Here is a 21,394-nt window from a genome sequence, read left to right as displayed (position 1 = left end):
GTCCTTGTAATGAATATGTCCTAATTGTGCTATTTGAAATTTGAGTCCAATAATCTTTCTCGTTGTTGACAAATATTAGCATTTTCATTTTTAAGGTCAAATGGGTATAAATAATACATTAACAAGGTTCTTAAGCTCACAGCCAGCCATAGCTAGCTCCGCAAAGACGGCAGCTGAGCATCGCTAAACTCAGAGATTGCTCTAGAAACAATCGATGAATTTCACTGCGTAACGCATAGGTAGCGTTCACCTATTTTTAAGAACATAAGGTGGATAGAATGCCTTCTGAGGAAGTAGCTTCATCTTAATGCGCATCAGCTGTTTTTGCATCCTTAGTTGTGTTTGATATACATTAGTATGCATAGGCTGACATCTCAACACCACCAGCTACAATATTATGTAGCCTATGTAGGAAAGGGTTAGGCTGGATTGAATTTAAGATCAAAGCGACGAGCAAGAAAAAATCCTTGGCAAGAGATTTGAAGAATTCACCGAGCAATATTAACATCTCTTAAATCTGACCTCGGTCTTTCATGACAGATGCTGAGCAGTGCAGCGAGTGGACACATAAGTCATTAATAGGCATTGGAGCTTGCAAATTCGGGATGACATGCTGGGGTATAAAGCATAATACACAATTAGAACAGAACATTGTTAAAAATGCTAGAATGACTTGGTTTTCTACTGAAATTGAAAATAAAATGTGACATCTAGGGTGCAACAATAGACACACATTTTTATTGGGTTAATACCACAAAGGTATATGTACTTGTATATAAGTTTATATTGAACACAACATCACAGTCAAAAGGAATTTTGGAGCAGTGCCTGTAACAAAACTGTTTTCTGGCAATCTCTTGTGTGAATCACTCTGTTGATAAACTTGAAAAAAAAAATTTGAAAAAGGCAACCTCCTTTTTATTCATACAAAATCTTTTTGACCATGGAGTGAGAAACGCCAAGGCATTAGAAACTTAAATAAGTAAGAAATATTAAAATAAGACCTCGTAAAAATATCAAGAAACCCAAGAGCTGAACTTGAGACCTAATTCTAATATTTTGCTCCAGTCATGCAAATATAATAATCAACATATTTGTGCAGTTTAGCGCCAAAACATTCTCTTTATTTAGTTTGACAAATGCCAGTCATAATCATCATGAACTTTTTGGGGGGTCTTTTCGTGCCGAAACGCGATGCCACGGCAGCTGAATTTAAGCTTGTCACTTAAACCTCACACAGTCTGTCACTTGAATCATAGGTAAACAAGGTTTCAAAATGGGAGGCAACTTATCTTTCCGGAAGGCCACACACGAAGTGTACTAAGCCAGAGGTACCGATAATTTGACATTATAAAAAAGTGAAAATAATTGTATGTCCCTGTCCCTGGATCATAGCAAAGACTGTAATAATGGGACCTGCTGCCTCGCTGCTTGACACTCAGCATTGAGGGTTTGAATTTGGGGGTGGGAGGCTGGGGGTTAGATCACCAAAATTAGAGCCAGTCGAAGAATAGCATAGAACACAATTGATGATCCGTGTCCTCAATTCTACTATTAACACTGCTCATTTTCATTGGCGTTGTCCAAGAACTATAAATATATCAATACTTTATGTTTATTAATCTGCTTTTATTTTTCACAGGTGTAGACCTGCACTAGTGAAGCTTAGAGAGGTGTTTCTTGCATATATACTGTATGGAACTCATGAAGGTAACAGCACAATTGTTTGGTAAATTGCAGTTCAAAAAAACGGACTGTTAGATCAATACTTCTGACTATTCTTTAATATATTAGTAGTATTACAGAATATATTTTTGATTACATTGCGTAGTTGCGACAAGTTGTCAATCGAGAATCTATATCATTTATCATATCAACAATGATAATCCCTGCACGTGCTTTCCTCGGCAATGCATTTTGTCTGGGCGGATTTTTCATCCCGAATGTACCCCACTAGATGTTTCTTCCAAACTAAGGGATGTTGGGGGACATCAGTGTTTGTCCGGGTCAGTCCCCCTGCTACGGAATAATTGGCCCAGCACTGGCATAACTCTTCATCTCCAAAGGCACCAAAAACTGTAACCTACCTAGTGTGTTTTTCACTAATTGAAATGCCTAATGAGGTCCCAAGGGTTACAGCCCATTACCTCTGAATTAATTAAAGCCTAAGCTGCTCGCCAAATGGTGGATAGAAAACTGCAAGAGGAACAGGGATCCCAAGCAGGTTTCTCTGTGCTGGGACAGCGCTGACCCCCTTTTTTGTCATTGATATGGGACACTATATGTTGCGAAGGAGCAGATGTTCATTATTATTTTATTTGTGTTTACTTCAGGCTTAAATTTTCCTCAGCCTGGTTCGGGTTCTCATTATCCAACGTGGTTTGCCTAATTGTGCTTTATTAAACATTAAACTGTGACAGCATCAGTAAGATTTTTATTTAGCCCTTTCCATTGAAAGCAAAGAGGGCAATAAACTTTATCATCTAGACCAGGGGTGTCAATTGCGCGGCCACGAGGAGGTTTTATCCCGCCTGCAAGATGATTTCATGAACCATTAAAGAGAATTGATAGGATCAAAACCCATTACAATCATTCCCCAAATATAAGATGTACTTTATTCCCCAAAAATGATGGCCGAAAGTATCCGTACGTCCAGTAAACGGTAACTTAAAGATTAGAATTCTTTTTTTCTCCAACACCATAGAAGAAGATTGATCCGTCAGCCACACAAGCCGAGTTTTGATGCACAGATGTGCAATTTTATATGGGCGTATTCTTACTTAAAATAATTACTGTAACAGGACAAGTAAGAGGGCAAATATCCGTTGGCTGTTAGCAGCCAGTGTCCGTTGCAGCTAACAGCAGCTCATGTTAGCGAAAGTTGTTACGGCAATAATTTCAATAAAAGAAGCGAGCAGACTGAACCACCGTGCGAGTCCATCTTTATTCACTCACAGGAATATTACTAAGATGACGAGGATCATGTAAAATTTATGATTTCTCCAGCTGATTCAATTAAGAGTGGCAAGGTATGCAGCCGAGTGCTCTGGTTAGAGAACACAGAAAGTTTAGTATCAACAGTACACACACTCATAAACTTGGAGGAACATGGATGGTGTTTATGTTTATGGCGGATATTTATGGCAAAATGAACTCGAGCTACGTCGCGAGGAAAAAGAAAAATAACTTCAAAATAGCTTCAAGCGCATTCAGTGTTACACTGGCGCAGCGTTCACTGACCGCTCTCAATGAGGGAAATCTGAAACACGACAGCAATCCCTGTTGTATTATAAACGATCAGTCTTGTATTTCTTTATAAATGTATTTATCCCTATTTGACATGACATCATGACTTCATGATTTTGATGTGTTTTGTCATGTACAGTATATCTGTTCGCTGAGGTGAACAGATATACACGACAGAACAGGTGTGGTTGTACAAGTGTCAATAATTTTCTACAATAATGTTGCGTGTGTGCCACCCTGTGTCGAAAACGAGAGACCACAGCACCATTTTATTTTGTTCAATTTTTTTTCAGTTCACTGCACTCCTTGCAAAGAAGTTGCACAACCACTATTTTTTTTGATTGGGGCATTTTTCTTCCTTTGGATGTTTGTGGTTAGATCTTTTTACGTATTTTTAGTTCATTTATGTGTTCAAGGCAAAAAAATAAGATATTTTATGAACAAATGGAAAGGATCATTGAATCATAGGTTATAGAAAATGTCCTTTAATTTATGTGACTTATGGAAAATACTATATTGTGATACATAGGGAACAAAAAAGTAAGTTATTTGACTTCATCTTCATTTTTTCCACATTTACTGTTCAACAATATATTTACAGTTGGGGAGAAATTGTGACCAGGCTGCCACAGAGCATAACTCTAGATATAATTGACACTGTTTTTAACATATTTTGCATGATTCTACCTGTCCGGCTCACTTGAAGGTGGATTTTCTTCCATGCAGCCCCTGAGCTAAAATGAGTTTGACACGACGGATCCAGACCATTATTCAGTGTAAGTGGGAGTTTCATTTAACACTCTTCAAAAAGCTTTTGTTGTAATCATGAGAATATTAATCCTGACCACACTCAGATCTAAAAAATAATTTTACCAACTCACGTGGACTAAACGGACAGGAAAACCATTCAACATTTTCTGTAAGAAACCATTTCAAATGTTTATTTAACATGTCAAAGAAAGGTCACACGTGAATTGAAAATAGGGCTGCAACATTATTGGCCAGCTCAAGGACAAAAAAAAAAACATACTAACATTAATCAGATTTTGGCTACAAAGAATATGTGTTTTTGTTCGATTTTTGTTTTTATAAAGAAACTGTATGTACATGGTTCTTTTATACAAGAGGTTCGTGGATTAAATGCATCAAAACAAAACTGGTTTTGCAGTGAACTTTACAAAAAATACAGTTTGTTTCATTCAGAGAGCTAGAAAAGGAGACAGTCAAATATTGACCAATAATATTTCTTCCTTTTCTTTATTTAGAAAACAAGGTTGCTCTACTACCTATCTTAAAGAAAAGCAATATACAGCATGATAAATGGTAGAAAAATTGTTGTAGTCGTTTCATTCAGTTGGTTTGGTGACCAAGGACAAGGGCTGTGACTGGAACAGGGCATGGTGAGGGTGAAGGGCCGCCTGGTGGAAAGGCGAGGGGGGTGAGAGCATGGAAGGGTGCAGAGATGTGAAGGGGATCGGCCGGGTCAGGATGGGCGTAGTCGACTGGCTACCCGAAGTACCAATAGGGATAGAGATGGTCGGCTGCGAGGCAGATGATGACAAGGAGGATGAGGAAGATGTGCCTCCCGAAGCTTTTCCAAGTACAGAGAAGTGGTGGTGCATGCGCCCCTCCGGTTTGGTGGTGAGGGACAGCGGCTGAGCCTGCTCCGAGTGCGTGGCCGCGGGAGCGGCCGGGGAGGCCAGCGCTGCCGAGGGGGTGGCCGGCGAGTCCAACATGCTTCCGTGGGAAGACGCTGGGCTGTCACACATCTTCTCTGAGGGCAGGTACTGAACGCACTGTTTCTTGCTTCTTATGGAGAAGTCTGACAAACACAACGGAGAGATGGAAGCGTTTGAATAATGGATCTGATGCTGACTTCAAAATTGGTACGCGTCCCTCAATGCCGCCGGTGACAGAAGTCAACGAGTGACTCTTAAAAGAGTGGAGATGCTAGCGATGAGATGTTCGACTCGCAAAGTGGAAAAAAAAAAAAAAAAGTCAACTGGTACACATGAATGATTCAAAGCACGATACACTGAACACTCAAATGTGGAGGGCCCTTAGAGTTCAGGCATGATATATTATATTTATTACACAACAGCTGACATACCTGCCACTATTGGCACTGTACCTCATAAGCTGCTTGCCAAAGTATAGATTGAAGAAAGTAGCATTAGAGAAGGCGGATCATTCAAAGTATTCATTGCGCTTGAGCTTTGCCACACGCTTTAGGAGGGAACGATGCGATCAACTCATTACCTTCCGGTTTGGAGTCAGGTTTGTTGTCTCTCTTCCTCTTTTTCCGTTTTCCCTGCACGCATTTCAAAAAGGGCGTTAATGTGCACAGGTCGGCGTTGATTACAAACTGCGAGGTCACGTGACGTCGTCCTACTCACGTAGTTATCTCGCGCTGACCATCCAGGGTAGAGCTGGGAGTGGAGTTGCCTCTCTTTTCGAGCCAGCTCATAGTATTTGGCTTGCTCCTCTCTTGACAGGGAATGCCACTGCGAAACAAACATCGGAAACACATATCAAAGGTTTAGTCAACATCCCGGTGGACAAAAGATAAAACACACACTACCTCTGTCCGGGCCACTTACCCGTCTTCCAAGGATCTGGTTGATGGCAGCACTTTCCTTCAGAGTGCACTCTGCCACTACTTTGGCTCTCATCTCCTTCATATACAACATGAAAGCGTTCAGAGGCTTTTTGATATGAGGCTTCTTATCCTCTTCTTTCTTAGGAGGGATGGGAGATTTCCTGCTGATCCCAACATTCGAGAGATGATGTTAAGAAATCGATCGTTACAGCAAATGCTTTGAAGGATTTTCAATCTGAAAGTTCGTCTTACGCGTGCATCGATGGTGTAGTGTCGTCGCTGTTGGGCTCTTGCTTGATGGCCGGCGACACGATGGCAGGATGGGGAATGCCAGTCTGGTGAAGGCTGTGTGGCGCAGGAGTCACCATGTGTGGGGAGAAACGACTGGATACCAAGCTAGGGACAAAAGGGTGAGGGTGAGAACAGAACGAAAGAGAACAGAATAAGAATCTGATTGTGTGGTGCTTCTATGCATATGACAATAAAACTCTTGAATCTTGCCAAAGTCTGTCTCGACGAAATTCATGCAATTAAATAATGCTTGCTTTTTATTGTTCAAATAAAGCATTTTTTCAAAAGACCCCTGTATTCAGCAAAGGCTAGAGAAAGTGAAGTGAGTTGCTACCATGGTGACAGCATGGCCGTGACACCTGAAACCACTTTCCTTGCCACGTTTCAGACCAGGGAGTGTGTTCTAACAACCTTCTACACAAAACACCTTTTAAAATATCTTTCATTTTTTTCCCAATGCTTTATACAATGAAGCTCTGTGGGAGAAATTAGGCACCATAACCCAACAATCACGAGTTCAAGTTAGATTCAACAATTCCTCGATTTTAAGTCTTTTAGTAGAAAAAAGTATGTATCATGACAGACACCATACAATACAGCCTTGTTTCTCTCCCCAGTTGACTGCAGAGTCAGCAGCTTTACTTTAAAATGCACACTGACTGAGTCAGCTTTAGCCTAAATATGGAGGTTGTTTCAGTGGTTTGGAAGAGGTTTGGTGAAATTCACAATTTCACTAAAAAAGATGTGGATACTGTTGAAGGGAAGAATAAATGTAGTCTATACTGAGCTGTGCCAAGATATACTGTATTGTTTAGTACTCTGAAGTCGTTTGCCAGGAGTCACGAATGAAATAACTTTGGATGTGTGTGTTCTTTATTAACTGAGTATTGTTTTTTTCACTGTGATTGCATCTTTGACTGAGGCTAAATATTCTGTAGAAGCACTTTTGAAAAGGCACTTTCCTCTATCACCATAAAGCCACCCATATTTTCTTTTTGAGTTTACTCTGTGCATCGCTCTGATAAGCTATGATTTTGTCCTCATTGAATCTTTCGAATATGTGTGTATAATTTATTGAATTAATTTGAAAAGATGAGACAGCCTTTAAAGGTGTTTCTTCCCTTTCAATCTGGGATCTGAGATTTTGTCATAGCTAATGTTCATCATTTTTACAGTCTTAATATACTGTAGTTCCCAGTGTTCTAACTTGTCACTATTGAAATGGCGCTCCTGACATTTATTCTACACATTTGAATATAGACTTCGTCCACAAAGATGTCAGGGATACAGGGGAACCTACACTTCACAAGTTTAATCTATTCTCTGATTCCGTTTTTGAACCACAACTTTTTTAGAACCAATATGCTTTCTTAAGAAATGAACAGAAAATGCAACACGCCGTTGATCAAAGCGCCATCCATCCATCTATCCATCCATTCATCTCCTACCGCTTTTCCGGGGTTGGGTGGCGGGGACAGCAGCTTTAGCAGGGTAGCTTAGACCTCTCTCTCTCCAACCAATTAGCCCACGATTAATTATTTAATATATATTTAATATATATTATTATTTAATATTCACTATTAAGTAGTGAATATTGTCTGTCTTTGGATGTCCCTTGGGAATGACTCCTGACCACTTTAGAGTCAAAGTTCATGAACTGAATTTCTGTCTAATGAGTCATTTAAAAGCCAAGGTTCCAATGTAGAAGATTTCACTTTGGAAAGTGAGGAGTATTGCTGAACTTGATCCACTCACCTGGACATGGATGCATTCATAGCTAGTGCTGGATAGGGGTGACGAAATCCCCCGGGAGGGATGGAGTACATGTGCTGACCCTGCCTAGAAGATAGAAGGAGAATGGGAAAGAAATGTGAGGTGGATCACACACAGTTGACAGTAAACCCAAAAGAACTAATCCCCTACTCATCTACTCAAATCCCCAGCTTGTGGAAAAGCACCGCGGCAAATAATTCCATGACTCGTGGAACAATTCCGAAATGCTCATGTTTCCACGAAAGTAACTGTTAACTTATCATTCATATTTATTTGGAGTCAAAGACTGTTCACACTGAAGAGCTTAATGCTCAATTCCAATTTTTTCGTGAAATCAGATTTTTTTTCGGCGAAGTCGTTCACATTTTCAAATTGTGACCTGTAATTATCCCTTATGTGCAGAGGACATCATGATGTCACACAACAACGCGCTAAACAATTGGGTTTCCTGAAGTACCACAAAAGATGGCCGTATGGCGGGGCCACAGTATATTCCATCTCTAGTATTTTAATGTGGAAGGGTGTGATTTTGGCCATGGCATTTTGTGCCATGACACACAATGACACACACACACACACACACACACACACACAGAAAATACACTTTTTCTTTCTCCCAGAGAATATTTTCAACCTTCTTCGCGTTGTCCGTAATTGTTGTTTTGTTTTTTTTTTCCAAGCTGCTTCTGCCTCTTTGAGCGCAGAACTGTGGCGTTTGTTACTTGTTTGTTACGCAGCCTGGCCATTCAAACTGAAGTCACATCTCAAAAGCTCAGCTACGTATAGGATTTATTACCACATACCCAAGTGGCCTGAGTCTCGTTTGAAAAAAATCGGATGTGTGTCATTCACACTGCCATCAAACGATCAGATACAGGTCGGACAAGAGCATGAAAAAAATCGAAATTGGGTCACTTCAGGCTGCAATGTGAACCTAGCCAGAGGCATTTTTGTTTTTCCATTGTTACACAAAATCAATGTTGCATCTAATATTTAAATAGGACATTTTGTAGCTTTTGAGTGGGAAAACACTTACTGTGGCATGAGCCAGCCTAATGGGTGGGCAATAGAACCAACTGCACCGGGAGACAAGGGGTAGTACGGAGAAAGTTCTGATGGGTGAGGTGTCCGAGGAATACCTATAGATGCCAGAGATGGGGGAGCAAAACAGGGTTTTGAAATGCAGAACAACACTCAGGTGCTTAAGCGAGACATTCTCAGGGGAATTTAATGGGGAAAAAAGTTTTGGTTTACCATTCAGGGAACTGGAAGTGACTACAAATTCCAATAATAACCACTTTTAAATGGAGAAAATGCATCCGGAATTGTACTGGCTTGACAAAACTCATTTGCTTTCTATTTCTATTCATCTGAACTCTCTTAAAAGCAAATGCTTTGTGCTGTAAGCAGAATGTAAATAGGCACACATACAGTATTTCATGAGCTCAGTATAAGGCAGGCATGTCCAAACCCGGTCCTGGAGGGCCGCTTATCCTGCATTTTTTTTGTTGTTGTTTCCGTCCTCCCAACACACATGATTCAAATGATCAGTTCTTCAGCAAGTTAAGCGGAAGCCTGATAACGATTCTGATCGTTTGAATCAGCTGCATTGGACCATGGAAACATCAAAAACCTGCAGGGTAGGCGGTCCTCGAGTACCTGATTTGGACATGTCTAGTATAAAGAGAGTGTGAAGGATTGTGTTTGACAACCCGTCTCATTTCGTTTAATTGGCCATTAGATACTTTTTCCATTTTCAACAGTAAAAAGTTTAATTGTCCATAAATAACTTTATAAGTAAATAAGTTTTCATTTTCTAGTCATACCTTTTATAAAAAAAATGTGTTCCCTTGCTCAGGTAATGACTATTCCACCTGTTTTCTGTCTTGGCCTGTAATTTCACAAGCTGAGCTGTGATTGGCTGTTACCTTAACCCCAAGGCCTTGTGATGTCATGTTCAGTCAATAGCAAGTGGCCAAACACGCTATTAATTGTACGTGAACTACACATATATATATATATATATATATATATATATATATATATATATATATATATATATATATATATATATAATATATATATATATATATATATATTACTGCCAGCCCAGTTGGTGGAACCTAGGACAAATGGAGTGTTGACGCCGATAATCGTCATTGCCACTGAATAATACAAAAATACTAATTTTGTACTGTTGAAAATGGCTAAATCACTTTAAGTTGTGACTTGACAGAAAGTGAGACTTTTATTTTGGTGCTACCAACATGTTTTCAAGTTCATCCGTATTACCTGTCTTTGGGTCAAGTATTTCCGGAGAGAGATGTGACGGTGGCGTGCCAGGAGAGAAGTGTTCATTGCTGTATGTGATGAGGGGTGTCAGCGGGTGAACATGGTGGGCATGCTGCACCACAGGAACTTTATTTGACTGTTGATGCGAGAAGAAAAAAATAAAGAATAGGCCAAACTTAGGATGCGCTCACTGGCTAGGGCAATATTTAAACATACTATAATATGCATATCTAAGAAAGGTTTCAGCAGATGGCTATTGGAATAATCAAAGGACTAGGCCTTCATTTGTGAAAGGTTACATGCTCGGCATGTGTCTGACCGTTTCTCTGATGCAATCTGGATCGAAACCAAAGAACACTTTATAAGCCTTGCAGACACATGCCAAGACCATTACAGTCATTTAGCAGAGGAAAGAACTGTTTGTTCAGTCCAACTAGAAAAACAACAGCACAGCCATGGCCCAATTTCACTCTGGTAACCCACAAACAATCAGGCTAAGGTAAACTTAATGCCGGTAAACAACTGGAGACATCATCTCCCACTCAGTCTGACAGCAGTAAGTTGACAGATATGTGGGAAATAGACACGAATGAGTGGATTACACTGCCATACTGTGCTTTGCATGACCCCCATCTCACAAAAACACTCCAAGTTCCTTGTGGAGAACACGAAGTCCCGAGATAAAACCTGCCTTTGCTAGAGTTCTTACATGGTCTTTTTCAACACAAACATTGCATCACAATGAAAAATGGGGATGCTTGACAATATCTGAGCTGCGTTACCACTCCAACGAGAACGAAGCTAATAACAACCAGTGTCTACTTTCATTAGGCAACGCTCAGCCTAGCAGTCATTTCCCTCTGGCTGCCTGCTGAATAGAGCACTTGTTGGCTCAACTTGTCACATGGGAGGGTCAAGGGGTGGGGAGGGGGTTGGGAGGAGGGGGGGAGAAAAGAGTCTTGTTCATCCAGACTAACCTTTCTTCAATATCCCTCCCCACCCCCTTCCCAACCTCTCGTCGCTCCAACGTGGTCTGCAAGGGAACAAGGTTTGCATTGAACCATTTGTACACGCTCTTGATTCACGCTGCTTAGAATTGTTCCAAATCTCTGCCGTGCTATTTTTTTCCTGCCATTTTTAAGGAGGGCCCAGTCGTTTCCTCCTGGTAAATCTTAAACAAATTGGTTTCTGCAATGTCTAAGGCATACTTTGATTCTGGTTATGCCAGATGGAGAGAGGAAAATATTTGCTGGTGTTAAACATGGCTATATTAAGATCGCTTTGCTCAAGGATTTTTCAGTTTCCCCTGACCCAGAGCATTTAAGGGCAATGCACTGTATACTGACATTTTTTTTTTTAAACTAAGAGGAAGCTTTGATGAAGCTTCAAGCCAGAATTATTGTGGACTTGCTTTGTTGGAATCCCAGGTCCCGCATGTCATGTATATTTGAATTGGGCTTTGTTGTTCTACTTGTGTACAATATGCTGGAATTTTCCCTATATTGTGAAGGCTGTTTGAGACCTCTAGACCTGGGTGCCAACACATTTTGGGAAGCCGTTCAGTGAGAATTTGAAATGATGCCTATTAATAATTCATTGCCTGGAATATGCCAATACTGTGCTCTAAACATATCTTAGAGTTTGAAGGCACAACGTTAAATCCCACGCTGCTTTTGAGTTCAGTCTGACAAAATGGCTGAGCTATTATGACCTGTTTTCTCCAGGTTGAGGACGTTGACATGTTTAAGTCGTCTTGCTTCGCAGGTCAAAAGATTTATGAATGAAATCAATGTTTCGTTATAAATTTAAATTATCTTGTCACATATAGATAACGTGTTGATGGATAACTAGTTATGAAATCAGAAGCCACAAAATAACTGTTTGTTCAACTCTTTTTCTTTTAAAAATAATGCTTACACTAGCTCATTTCTCAATGGTTTTAACACAGTCAATCCCAAAGACATATATAGTATTTACATTGTTTAAAAGTCTAGACATTCAATCCCATATCTTTTAACTTTTTTTCAGGTGTTAGAAATGCCAGGTACCAAATTAATTAAATCCTAACGTAATAAATGATTTTATACATTACAGCAATCATTTATTTAGGTACTTAAGTAGGCGACTAAGTACTAGAGTAATCAATTACCTAAAGTAGTTTTAAATGGTAATAAAAGTAGTGGCAAAGTAATCAATTACTGACATAGTAATTACTTAGAGTAACTGATTGATTTAGTATTTAATTATTTACAGTAATTGATTACTTTAGTACTTCAGTATTTAAAGTAATCAATGGTAAAGTGTGTCTAAAGTGACTTTGTTATTAGAGTGAATAATATTACTTGAGCCTATGACAGCGTCATATAGCAACATGCATGAGACACAAGCAAAGTGTTCTAAGGAAACCTCATGTAACATGAGCTGTGTTTTAAATATAAACATCTATGTGGTAGGACACATAACAAGCAACCTGGAACCAGATGGAATCGACAATGGCAAACGGAAACCATGCTCTTAATACGCGAGTGCTTTCTGCAAACAGGTTTGCAGTGGTGCATACCTCTAAGCCGGTTACTAAGAACAGCATGGACTGGTCCTTCAGTGATAGGGCATCGTAACAGGAAGTTTAAACGGGAAAATAAACAAACTGAAAAGGAGCCAGTGCAGTGAAAATATATGTCTCAAGCTAAGAGGTTTTGAAGCAAACTCAAAAGGCCAAGGTGGCAGCACCTCGCTTGGCTGTCCAACTTGGAATGGCGCTAAGAAAAGCACGGTCCTTAGTCAATGTGGGTGGAGGGGTGGATTTCATTCAAGCAAACATGTTTTTGGATCCCGCACATCTGAATTGAATTACTAGGCAAACAGCCGATGGGGAAGAGAGCTTAGAACAAACTGAATAACCTCGCAGCTTTGTGTGTCTTTATGCTTGGCGATTGTGGGTGGGAGGCTCACAGGCCTTTCAAAACTCCAGGAAAGACAGGGTGAAAAGAATGCCCGGCATGCTGAGCAATCCAAGCCTTGTTTGTCAACGCCAACAGGAAGCGGACGTGAGAGGGAGACTGACCGTGTCCTATGTCTTTAAAATCAACCACTCCAAATACTGCCATTCGTCAAAGACAAGGTGTGCTTTACGTCTGGTCATTGCCTCTGAAAAGGTCAATGGCAGCAATATTCCAGGGTTAGAATAATAAAGAGCAGACTGGCATCATATTACCACATTCAACAACTAATGGTGTGAACATTGGCGGTAGTTATTAAATTATGAGGGAACGCAAACTCAGCAGAGCATCTGTTAAACATAAATTTAAATCCTCTGAATTTGTTTGACTTATACCCACAGTAGTAACGCATATTGTCCTCGTATATTAAAAACAAAACTTGTATAATTCTGATTCCAATACAAGAGCGGGATCTTACGGACATCGCCGTGTGTTGAGTTCATTCCTCATAAAGCTTTTTGATTTCTCATGATGACTCCCCCACCCCCACCCCCACCCAAAAAAAAATGCCCTCAGTCTCTTTCCCTCGCACAAATCTGTTGAAAAAAATAATGGTCAAAGCCAGTAAAAATATCGCTTTAAAAATAATACATACTTTGGTGGTTCAGGTTTTAATCAACAAGCAGTTGATTCTCAAGCTAATCAAAATTAAGTTTGATAATGTCCAAATCCTTGGAATTTCAACCTTTCAACACTAAATATTCTGAGATTCCTGTAATCGTCTATCAAGTCGGACTGATAATCCTTGCTAAATCGAAATAAGTAATTTGGAAAACAATGACCTTTTGCCACTTTTCTGACATGTAGCTTTTAGTAAAACGTCAACATAACTAAAAAAATCTCATTAACTGAAGATAAAGGTGGAATAGGCACGTTTTTAAAAATAACGTGCTCATTAGGGCTGAGCAAATCACGATATATGTATTTCATATCAATCTATTGACATTTACTGATTTATTTTATGTTTGAAAAAAACAAAACAAAGATTAAAGAAAAAAACAATACCTTTAAAGGACCTGGAGCATGGTATTTTCTTTCCATTCTACAGTTAAGCATATGCATATAAATTACGCTTGGCACATTGGCAATTTCATTTCTTACCAAAAGTGAGTTTTGTGGTACTTCTATTTCTAACCAGGAAGTTAAACATATTGTATACTGAAACCGCGCCTCTCACCATGCGGCTGCCCCGCCCCGTTCATGACATCGCTGAATATCGGCAGGCCACAAAACATCTATCCATCCATCATCTTGACCGCTTATCCTCACGAAGGCCGCGGGTTGCTAGAGCCTACCCCAACCCAGTGAATGGAGCCAAAACATGTGTTTTACTGACATTAAAATGCAAAACAGTGTCAAGAGACTGCACTCACTAAGGCCCGTTCCGCCTATCAAATCATTCCCGTAGGAAACTGGTATTCAAAACAGACCCTCCTGCGGGAGAATTATTTAAAACAATAAAAACTAAAAACTTTGTAAAAACTAAAAGGAATGATTTTGGACAGCGGCGCAAAAGCGTAAATGGAGGTAGACAAACGCCATGCGAGGAATGCTCCTTTTGACTATGTTGCCTAAATTACTTGAAGAATTTGATGACCAAGTGACTACGGAGATGTTGACAGGACCATGTCTCTTATTGGCCGATGGCAGTCATACAAAACTCGAACAAAGAAGCCAATTCTTGCATCATTGTCAAGAGAAGATCTGCCCATATTTAAGCTGTGATGTGATAATCATCCGGGGTCAGGCGCTGGCCATTTTTAACCCAATGAAGAGTCGCAGCTTGCTCTAATCAAGTATAACAGTAGAGGGTGCAGACAAAGAGAGGAGGCCTTTTATACAAATTACTGCAAGTGTTGGCATGACCTCAATTAGTGCCATGCGCAGCCATTATCAGATCAGTGTTAATGTCTGTGAATCACCGTGATTAAGAAAACGATGCACGTATAATTTTCATACAGCAGGACCTTTGCTCGCCGGTCCAGTTTAGCCATCACTGATAGGATGACAAGTTCCCCATACTGCATCACCTGGCCCTGCAGCACACTTGATGGATTATTCATAAAGAAGCGGCCAGTTGAACACAAACACATATGAGAGCTTTTGGGGTTTGTGTGTAGTTTGCCTAGTGCATTCTACCTCCATAGAAACTATTCCCTATTCATCCTAATCCTCCCACTACCATTGTTACTACCGAATGCAATACTCACTGAATGCTAAACAAACCTGTCTATTGAATAATTGAGGATCCTAGGCCAAAGGAGGCTTTGATTTGCATCGAGGCCCTATGGACCTAATCTGCATAGTGACAAGACAGGACCTATCTACCAATTGCAATGATTTCCCATTTACAGTACAGTACTATCCCTTGCTCTACACCACCAAAATTAGCACAGTAATATAAGTCCCATCTATTATACATGCGCCTGTGAAGAGTATGGATAATATCAGAAGTATATTGTGATAGCACAGTCTCAGTGCAAACCGTATTTTGGAATACAGTAGCTATACTTAGCTACTTATACTTATTGGCGAGTGTATAAGGATATTACACTAATGAGCATGGCTCATTAAAGGGTAGCCTGAAAAAGCTTGAACCCTGAGATGTACAGCACATAATATACTGGATGACATTTTCATTAGGCTATCATCAAAGCCCGTTCTAGTGGATTATGAGAAGTAAAAAATAATGCACGGCATGTGAGGAAATTAGTACAAGTCTTCTTAAGCAGCCCCTACTAGTGTATCTCTGCAGTCTCTTTAGGTCTCTCTTTCGCTCGCTTTTCGCCCCTGGCAGTAATCCTTGGACCCCTGTGTTTGCCTGCCCGTTCCCCTTGCTCTCATTAGTGCGGAGTTGGGGGCCATGGGGAGCCTGCAGGCTTGGGGAGAGTCTGCCATTACCCTCCAATATTCACGCTCCTCAGCTGGAGTAATGAGCACATAATCAGCCTTGCTCCCTCTCAGCAGTTCGACCCCAGAGGGGAATTGGGGTTCCGGACCCAAAGTGAGGTGTAAGATCACTTTCACTTCTCTGTACCCAGGGTACCCAAAATTCGCACATTTACCACCATACATTAAATGGACCGCTTGTCACCAGATAAAGCATGGTGAATTCCTCCTCTTTTAGTTCTCACTCAGAATCTTTAGCATTTTCACCAACGTTCTTATTACCTACCCGTTATTATGACCTATCTTAACTTTTGTTGTAGATGAGTGTTACGATTTATTTAAAAAAAAATGCTTTCTCTGGTCCAATATTGTATATTCGGTTTTATATACGACACCACCATGCACAAGAACAACAACCATCCAGAGACGACCAAGACTGACACCTTGTGTGTCATGACCCCAATCTTTGATTGGTGGTTTCTCATAAGTCTTGACTACTGTCTCTGATTGGTTGTTTTTGTTAGATTTTCTGGCATCTTATGTATCAGTTGGACTCCACGACCAGTTCCACATTTAAGGTGAGGCAGCGTGCTACCTTCGGTTGCTAACGCATAGCGGTATAAATGACCTCATGAAACTCTTCAAAGTATACTCATTGTTTGGCAGAATTCATCACGTTGCCACAAATGACATATTACCCTATTAATGGCTTAATTTTAAGTGATCAAAGTGTGAGCTATTCGCAGTTTGACAGACAGCACACAGCAAAGATGGCAAAGGGAGGTATTCCTTTCTCTTGAAAATGTCAACATTTGATGATATTACCATCATGACAAAAACCAGCACCACACTAGTGGATCAATCTAGTGCACTAATCCGTGCTTTCACACGTTTAAATAATGCAACAATACACATATAAACAATACAGTATTTCACTTTTAAAGAATAAAGTCATTCTTCTTTGCCCTGAAAATGCTTGATGTGCTGCAGTGTGTATGGTCCGTTACCGCAATGGTTGATTTAATTTACAGAACATTCAATATTGATCATGTACTACTATCAAGTCGTAATGACGTAGAAAATCTCACAAAATGTGAACGTTTTCACACAAAGAGTAAAAGTATAGTATATACACGTTACATGTGTATTTAGGAATAATGTCATTATGTTGATGCAATAAACAAAATATTTTTTACGATCTCCTGATTCTTTTGGGGAAATGTTTTTCTTTGTTCGACTATTTATTATTTTAATTCAATCAATGCGCTGTTACGATCGTAGCGTCATTCCTAAAACTGCTCCAAAGTGGCATTGTTGAATTGTTCATCTCATTTAGAGACTTCAAAACTAAGCAAACAACATGGAAAAGTTGCAAAGCAGCTGCAAGTGTCACAGAAAATTCATCAGGGTCACTGGCAGGTCAGAAGTTTTTTCGGATAAAATATTTGTCATTGGATTCAAGTGAGAGTAGTCAGTGGTGGATTCCCACGGGTCCACACCAACAGTTTCCCATTGAATGCGCTCGATGAGGACTTTGTCATGTGCATCACTGCGATTATGGGAGGCAGCAAATTGACCACAAACTCAGCAAGCATGTCTTGAAAGGGTATCTGAGGTTAAGCGGCCGAGTCACAACAACGTCTTCACTTAAGTGTGACTCTTTTCCATGTGGTGCCCTGCTTGACCCCCCCTATCAGTTCAATCAAACAGGTGAGGATTTAGATAGATGCCAAACATGTCACGCAAACTTGAGCCAATAAATGTTTTCAGTCGCACATGACACAGCCCAAACGCAAGTCAAATGGGTCTACTGACGCCAGGCATAATCGAACTGCAGTGAGACAACACAAGGTCTACAGGTTTACACCTGTGTGGGAAAGTTCAAGACGAGCACAGAGTGACACGCTTGAGAGTTTTATGGAAGAAAGCGAGTTATTGCCATATTGACAGACAAAGAAGTCAGCAGTCTGCCCCCTGGGCACTGCAGCTGTTAAGAAGTGAATGTCAAGGGATGTAAATCAGAACATTTAAATGCAGACTATATAACTCTGTTATTAGGAGTTAACCACATTACGGTAATAGTTAGATTAAAGCAAATACTTCCTACAACGTAAACTGATTCTTCCTATAAACATTCCTGATTGGTTTTATAATTTGATTAAGATTTTTAGGAGGTTGTCCAGAGGAAACATCTCATTAATACCAAACTTGCGGGAAGGAGTGATATTTACTTTCGTCAAAGACAACTATATCTCTGAAGCGCGCATCAAAACAAATGCTTCACTCATGTGAAAATTACTCTGTAAAACAGGCAGCACTGGTTCAAAATGAGGACTTATTTTCAATTCAATTTTTCAATTATGGGTTAACAGGACAGCTGCTGTGATGTAGTGTTCATGTGCACTCACTAAATGGCCTGGTGTTGGTGAACGGGAATCTTTGAGTCCGGCAGAGCCAGGAACGTCCAAAAGAGGCCATTTCATCTGCAAATACTGTGGGGGAAAAAAAGCATAACGAGAGATTGAGGGAACACAACAACGCATATTGCAAGAATAGCATACATGAATACAAAAGTTTGTGCGCCAAATTGGCGTTGCTTCAATTTTTTTACTCAACTTTGGAGGCCACACCTTTTTCTCAAGTAAAAGTGACTGGTGTCAACAACAGACTGGTGGGTGGCTGTGAAATTGGTGTTTGTCAAGGAAAAACAAGTGGCCAGCTGTGGATGCCCATCGCAGTGCGGGTGAGAAGAGACAGCTGGAAGGAAGCCCCGACATGAGTGCAGCGAAAGGTTGGCCTGCAGAGTTGACCCAAACTCTGTCTCAATTGATTTGGCCTTTTGTCCCACCTTCTGTATCACTATTTTTTTCATACGGTTTTCACAGTTATCGCAAAGTTGTGTAATTATTTGCGTTCAGTAGCGTTCATCAGGTGGCCACGGAAAACAGAGCTGTGTACTCATATCCCCCCCCCCCCTCCTCTTTTGATTTATAGCACAACGCAACACGTTCAACATTTTTGTTCTCCAGCAATCGAGTGAGCATGAAGCCAGATTTTGAAAAGCGCATCCGAACCATCTGGTTTGTGAATCACTTTAAATGTCGCAGTCTATCATAAAGATTCTTTGCCCCCCCCCCATCTTGGGACAATATCAAATTGATTTCGCTCATCTATGTCCAAGTGCAAAAGCTTTATCAAAGATGTTTTTTTTTTTCATTTGTTGCTTTTACCAGCAGGCTGATCCCCACTGATAGAAAGACTGCCGAAGGGTGGATTAGATACAACACGTTATGGCGATACCAGCAAAAACACTATTTGAAAGCATTTGTCCCCTTTTCAAAAATTGGTGATAAATGATGAAAACAAGCTCACTGGAGGAGTCATGCTTTGGATTTTTAAAACACCATTCATCAATCCGGTTTGTAAGGAGGAAGGAAGCTTGGATGGCTGTGGGTTAAAAATGGAAAAGACATTATAGCAGAGGGGGAAAAGGGACAAGAGGGAAAAAAACATTTTCAGGAATGAGTTTGTCGAGCAGGCGGAGGGTATTGTTTCCTGACAGCTGGGGTCCAACAGAGTACCGGGCCAGGGGGAAGGGGACCCTTTTTCTCTTCGAAAAAAGAGGGGAATTTCTTGACATCAGCCCTCTTCATTTTCACTATTCTGCGTGAGGCTGAATTGTGGGTTCCAACTAATGGGCCCAAGTCCATACAACTGTCAGGAGGCAGTTGCTTTTACAGACTGCTAGCTCACTATTGAAACTCGCTGCCACTGTGTGCAGGGCGCCTAATGAATGCCGCACTGTGGGGATAAAATCCAAAACAATGCAGTTTTCTACATCTAATCTATGTCAATCATGAGGCCTTCCACAAATGAAACAAGTGCTATTGTGAGCATTTGGTGAAGCCCAGCCCTGCCCACCATGACTCTCCTACCCGATCCGTCCATTTTTGACAGCTTTCCGAGAGCTACCGAGAATGAGGAACGTGCCCCGGGGCCCCTTTTCTCAGAGCGTCTACCTTTCTTTTAATTGCCCGCGCAACCAATGGCACAAGTGTTCACACACTTCCTAGTGGCTCACTGTCACCTACGCAGCTGGGCCTACAGCAGAATGTCACTCATAAACACATGAGGAGGGGCCGTGAGGGTATAGGAGGATGTTTCGGAAAACAAATGCAAAAAGAATTTTTTGTGCCAGATCCTTTTGTGAGTATACATTTTGAGACCAGCAATATACCGATATAATTTGAATTGCAACCCAGTTGCGTTTGTTTTATTTTAATACAACTGGAACAGACGTGGCGTCTGGATCTCGGTCCACAGACGTATATCTGGTTCAGCGCGAGTTCCGGGCACTATTGCATCGAGTCTGACAACTGAAAGATGTGTGTGAGCTGATCCATTTTTGCAATTCTTTAATTGTCTTCCAGCCTTGCTTGCAGACTCCAACACTCAGAATAAACATCAGTCAATGTGCTACTTTCACAAGACCCAGATGCAACAAAGGTGGCAAAGATGCTACAGAACTTTTCCAAGCTGGAAACCGGTGCCCTTTGGCTTTTTGAAGAGTGAATATGACATATGCTCTGGTGCGTGTGGCCTGCCAGAGTGGGCTTCTAATTGTTACACTGGTCTCACAGAGTGCTGGAAAAGCCGGCCAAGAGTCTTTGTCATCTGTGAAGTGTGTGGAACCGTACTGTAGGCCAACATCACAGTGTGGAAAAGAGACAGATGTCTGGACATTTGCTGTCAAACTAAGTCACACGCTCTGCCAAAGGACCGAAAAAAAAAAAAAAAATCATCCAGAACTATTTGAGCGACTAACCTCATATATTTCAAAGTCAGGGCAGTCGCTACAATTACACAATCAGAAAAAGAGAAAATCTTTGGAGTTCAATCCAAAGTTCTATACCAAACTACAATGGGAGTGGGATGACTTTGCTCAAATCCAATCAGGTAAAGTCAAAGAGCAAATAAAAGAGTGAATGTGTGCAAAGGGGCGGCTCAGACGAGGCCTCACATTTGTGAAATGGCTTGGCCTAACTTGTAGTGAATAGCATAGCAGCAGGAATGCCTCCACGGATTGCTCCACCAGATAATGTCAATCACCTACTGTGTGGAGAACCCCTCCCCATTGTTTTCTTTTAGCCTCCAACAGCAAACAAATGGGCCACACAGCTTGCTCTTTTGACTGAGGTGTTAATTACCATCCCCTGCCCATATGAACAGCAGCTCCAGACAATAGCCCTGTCAGGGCCCGACACAACAGTCCCTCCCTGGTTTGCTCTGCTGATATCACCTGCTT

At 40.8% G+C, this 21,394-nt stretch overlaps 1 protein-coding gene across 2 annotated transcripts in view; it reads right to left on the bottom strand.

Annotated features, from left to right (window-relative positions):
• Positions 1-3,711: 3,711 nt before the first annotated feature.
• The window catches only part of tcf7l1b (transcription factor 7 like 1b), a 37,689-nt gene continuing 20,006 nt past the window's right edge, over positions 3,712-21,394 (bottom strand). Inside the window, exons 4-12 of one of the 2 annotated variants that reach the window (XM_088407870.1) lie at positions 18,498-18,581; positions 10,202-10,337; positions 8,946-9,048; positions 7,892-7,975; positions 6,098-6,241; positions 5,847-6,009; positions 5,643-5,750; positions 5,506-5,557; positions 3,712-5,068 (exon numbers count right to left, since the gene is read on the bottom strand). In XM_088407870.1, coding sequence (XP_088263996.1) covers positions 4,593-5,068; positions 5,506-5,557; positions 5,643-5,750; positions 5,847-6,009; positions 6,098-6,241; positions 7,892-7,975; positions 8,946-9,048; positions 10,202-10,337; positions 18,498-18,581 — 1,350 coding nt within the window. In that variant the 3' untranslated portion in view covers positions 3,712-4,592. The remainder of the gene's footprint in view (positions 5,069-5,505; positions 5,558-5,642; positions 5,751-5,846; positions 6,010-6,097; positions 6,242-7,891; positions 7,976-8,945; positions 9,049-10,201; positions 10,338-18,497; positions 18,582-21,394) is intronic. The other variant, XM_088407879.1, reaches the window with a different exon arrangement.

The sequence above is a fragment of the Hippichthys cyanospilos genome, chromosome 1, assembly GCF_059441005.1.
Source record: "Hippichthys cyanospilos isolate Australia breed blue-spotted pipefish chromosome 1, RoL_Hcya_1.0, whole genome shotgun sequence".
NCBI lineage: Eukaryota > Metazoa > Chordata > Actinopteri > Syngnathiformes > Syngnathidae > Hippichthys > Hippichthys cyanospilos.
This window is presented reverse-complemented; position numbering and strand designations above follow the sequence as displayed.